At 37.0% G+C, this 4,510-nt stretch overlaps 2 protein-coding genes across 3 annotated transcripts in view; both read left to right on the top strand.

The window, feature by feature from the left end:
* LOC107096914 (alpha-(1,3)-fucosyltransferase 9-like) overlaps positions 1-4,354 on the top strand; it is a 15,101-nt gene extending 10,747 nt beyond the window's left edge. The window contains exons 2-3 of the mRNA XM_015393807.1: positions 941-986; positions 2,773-4,354. Coding sequence (XP_015249293.1) covers positions 2,781-3,911 — 1,131 coding nt within the window. The 5' untranslated portion in view covers positions 941-986; positions 2,773-2,780 and the 3' untranslated portion in view covers positions 3,912-4,354. The remainder of the gene's footprint in view (positions 1-940; positions 987-2,772) is intronic.
* LOC107096915 (alpha-(1,3)-fucosyltransferase 9-like) overlaps positions 1-4,510 on the top strand; it is a 34,643-nt gene that overhangs the window by 10,759 nt on the left and 19,374 nt on the right. Inside the window, exon 2 of one of the 2 annotated variants that reach the window (XM_015393808.1) lies at positions 941-986. The exons of the other annotated variant lie outside the window; for it this stretch is intronic. The gene's annotated coding sequence lies outside the window, so the exon portion shown is untranslated. The remainder of the gene's footprint in view (positions 1-940; positions 987-4,510) is intronic. 2 annotated transcript variants of the gene reach the window in all.

The following is a 4,510-nucleotide window of genomic DNA, read 5'->3' as shown; positions in this document are numbered from 1 at the left end:
TGACCCATTTAACACAAAAAGGTTTCTGCAGATCCGATGTAAGAAGAACCAATACAGAAGATCTTTCATGCCTACAGCTATCAACACCTGTTTAAAGAAAAAAACGTATGAGTTACTGCAACATTTCATTTCCCCCCGGGATTAATAATGTATTTTGAATTGAATGTAATTTTATCTATTCCTGTAAGTAACTCTGACTTAACTGGAATACAACTTAAAACTAGGAGTATCTGTGGATATTTAATTCTTTAAATTTTGTGATTTTATATATATGAGAAAAAGTTAATTGTGTTTCTGGTACAACATATGAGATAAATAATCATGAAAGAGATATTCCTGAAGAAACAACCTTTTCTGGTTCCCAATGCAACTTAATAGTGATAGACTGTGTCAGACTACAGTTACTGTATGTTATAATGTTGAGCTGCATTTACTTGACTTTCTTATCAGTGATGCAAGATCAAAAATAAAAATCTAGTTGTTCAAGTTCTCTAACAAAAACCCTTATATTTCTTAAGCTAATGCATATGTCCATTATAGAAAGGTTAATAGAAAAAAAAGTATGTTCTAATTTTTTTGGTATCCATTCTTACCTGCTGGAAGAGGCTTAGCTAAACCGGTCTTTCAGGTTTGTTTAGTCCAACCGTTTTTTATATATCTCAAAGATCAAAACCAATATGTGCAACGCATATCTGTAAAACTGTGTAGTGTGTCTTGTTTGATCATACACTGCTGAATTACACACTGCACAAGCTGAATTTTAACTTAACTTTGCACATGTGTTTTTTTTTTTCTTTTTACATAAAATATCAATCTATGATATCCAAATCTATACGATATAAATATGGAAAAAACCTAACTTTTGGCCATTATATTAGATGTAATAAACTCTTCAATAGTAAGAAAAAAAATACAAACCTGTAATTATTTTGTTTTTCAGTTTCAAATTGCTTGACAAATAATCAGTGGAAGGAGTTTCCCATCAGGTAGGTCAACCATCTCATTTCCTTTAGTCTTGGGTGTGAATTGCAAGGGTGTTCTTAAAATATTTACAGTGAGGGAAACAAATATTTGAACAACCAGTAATTTTACAAGTTCTTCCTCTTACAAATCATGGAGGGGTCGGTTATTTTCCTCTTAGGTGCATGTCCGCTGTAAGGGACATAATCAAATTAAGAAAATCTGGAAATCACTATTTATAATTTTTCAATAATTCATTTGCATCTTGTTGTTAATGAGTATTTAAACACTTCTCATTCAAACAACAATTCTGTTCCCTATAGAACAGTTAATCTGCTTCTAAAAAGCAGCATGACCAGAGTTCATCAGTCCTTTTCCCAATCAAACACAGATCAAGGGTCAGACAGCAACGTCCAAGCCTTATTCTTATAAGAAGAACTTTTTGAAACCTGCTTTTTCCCCAACTAATGTCTCCCCCTGTAATACATCTCTGAACTTCATGGTAATGCCTCTCTTAATGGTGCTGCCACGGACTTAATTCCTTGTGGGTAAACAGACGACCATACACTGAGAACCCCAGTATTATGGTGCGTTCACACCACTAGCAAGTTCTGGGAGCCCCTCAGGTAGTTCACTGCTCTGCATTTCAGATACACAGTGTTTACACCCTGTACTGCATCATCAAATAGGTAGAGCTTCAGCTGCCTAAAGCTGAAACCCCAATGACGTGAGAAAATCTCAGCAAATACACTGAATGGTTAGTGCGTTAGAACAGGTTTGTGCATGTAAAAAGAGCAAGAAAAAGTGGCCACTTTGGTTCATCCAGATGCAGCTGTGATTCGGTCTGATTCGGAGGGACTACCTTGTAAATTTAACCCTGCAGAAGGCATCAATGCTGGGCAGAGGGCAGTGACAGACCGGGGTCTGTGCTGGAGGCAAGGGAGGATGATGAATAGTCCTTCTAGGACTAAATTAAAATGTCTTTTTTTAAAGCTACATAACACCCTCTTGAGAGCATTCCTAATTTGCTCCTTTATCAACATTATTTATGTCTGTATTCCCTTTTATGTGAAAAAAACATTTGCCTTTAATCAGCCCCTGATTGGCTGCTGTGTTGCGATATCACAAAAAAGTTAAGCTCGTTCAAGTTTAGTGATCACCGCTCTGCTCACTCCATATGGTGTTGCTGTTTGGCAACACCTCAGCTCTACCTAATAGCACGAGATAAGAGTGAGGCAGTGAATGCCCTCCCCGCTGGCCGCTTCCCCGCCCTTCCCTACGTGGTCTGTATAAGAATTCTATGTGAATCCACCGCCACACTCACTGCAGACACCTCTGACGGCATCATAACACTAATTTATAATTTTTTCGCTAAGATCTACTGGGTTTCCCTTGCTCCTCTGTTTAAGAAAGTCTTTAAGAATCCAGAGGACCAAACCACTCTCAGTATACCGCAACTCTGATGACTCAGCCCACACTCTTTAGAGAAGAGTGAGTGACCCTTTGCAAACTCCCAGCTCTCCTCTAGCAAATACTTCACAGGGTTCACTGATTCTTAAAGGGCTTAGTGGATCTCAGCATACAGCTGACAGGCATGTTAAGCAGTCACTAAAAAAAGCTATTTTCATATTATATCGAAAGTTTTTACATTGCTATGCAAGATGGATGCACATTTAGGACAGCTTGGTTTCATTAGTTACATTGAAAATAGATATTTTAGATAGGTGTCTATAGTAATCATCAATTAGCTGACTGAGTATGAAGTAAAATATTTTTGATTTTGCTTTTCCCTCTTTTCTGTATCCTACTCAGAACAGACCATGTCATCTGGAACCTTTCACAAAATCCTCAAACCCCTTCTGTTCACTACTTTTATTGTTGGATGCTTTGTGATTGGCTTTTTAATGTATTATAAGCCCTCCACTGGCTGGTTAAATCATCTGTTAAAATTCTCAGATTCTGTAACCAACGGCCATGATGTCTTTACCAAAAAGAATGAGTCATCCAATTCCAAAAATCTCATCCCTCAAATTTCTCCGGAAAAAAAGGAGAAAAACAAGACAGTCATTCTTGTCTGGCTCCTGCCCTTTGGAAGCAACCGAGAAATGGACATCTGTAGCTCTGCCTTTAACATTGAGGGCTGTTTCATTACAGCAGACAAAAAGCTCTACAACAAATCACATGGAGTCTTTTTCCACCACAGAGACATTCATAGGGACCTGTCCAACTTGCCAAAGTCACCACGGCCACTGTTTCAGAGATGGATTTGGATGAACATGGAGTCCCCAACGAACTCACCCAAGCTGCCTGGAATTAACAACTTGTTCAACCTGACTGTCAATTACCACCAAGATTCTACTGTCCAAGTGCCTTACGGATCTATTATACCAGTAGAACCTCAAGAAAACTTTGTACTACCAAACAAAAACAAACTAGTCTGTTGGATTGTTAGTAACTGGAACCCCAATTATGCAAGGGTGAAATATTACAGAGAATTACAAAAGCACATTAAGATTGATGTATACGGCCGAGCCTTTGGAAAATACATCGGCAAGCAAGATTTCCACCCTACTATATCTAGCTGTAAATTCTATTTGTCCTTTGAAAACTCAGTCCACAAGGACTACATCACTGAAAAGCTGTACAACCCCCTGTCTTTGGGCACAGTGCCAGTGGTTCTTGGCACAACCAGACAGAACTATGAGAACTTTGTTCAAGGAGATGCCTTTATCCATGTGGATGATTTCAAATCACCCAAAGAGCTGGCCGATTACCTGCATCTCCTGGACAAGAACCAGGAACTGTACCTTGCATACTTTAAATGGAGAAAGCACTTTAAAGTCCAAAGACACACTTTTTGGACAGAACATGCATGCAAGGCTTGTGAATACATAAGAAAACATAAAGAATACAGGGTAATAAATGACCTCATTAAGTGGTACTGGGGCTAATGGCCCTTAGATGGAATTTTCAACACTCTTTACCTTTTGAGAAAGTGGTACTCAGGACACAAACAATATGTTGCTCTTGAGGACAAATGTTCTATTGAAAATGTGATATTACAATATGTTACAATATTAATAATATTAAAACATAGCAATCCAGTTGAAAACGTTATCATCTAGCCAGAGTCCAAGGTAAAATATGAAGGTAGTTTAACACAACTGAGATTTCTGCTGCTGATTCTAATATGTCTAACAATATGAAGAAATTTTGAAGCCACTGCAATAATTAATTACATACAATGTAACCATGGAAGCCCTGTCATAAGACAGTTGCTACCTGATCAAGTTATGAATTGGATTTTATTCGGAGTCGACAAAGGAAAGAAAAAATGTAGAAAAAAAAAAAAACTTTTTCCTTTAGAGTTTCTTTTGGGTTTCTCTCCATTGCTTTTCCTATATATATATATATATATATATATATATATATATATATATATATACCAAATTTGTAAAAAAAAAAAAAAAAACATTTTGCATTAAGGGAAAAAAAATAGTTTACGTCCATCAACATTCTCTATCCAGAACAAGTGGAAAAGTTTTAGTTT

The sequence above is a fragment of the Cyprinodon variegatus genome, unplaced genomic scaffold (assembly GCF_000732505.1).
Source record: "Cyprinodon variegatus isolate N-32 unplaced genomic scaffold, C_variegatus-1.0 Scaffold658, whole genome shotgun sequence".
Lineage (NCBI taxonomy): Eukaryota > Metazoa > Chordata > Actinopteri > Cyprinodontiformes > Cyprinodontidae > Cyprinodon > Cyprinodon variegatus.
Note: the sequence above shows the minus strand (reverse complement) of the source record. Positions and strands in the feature narration are given on the sequence as shown.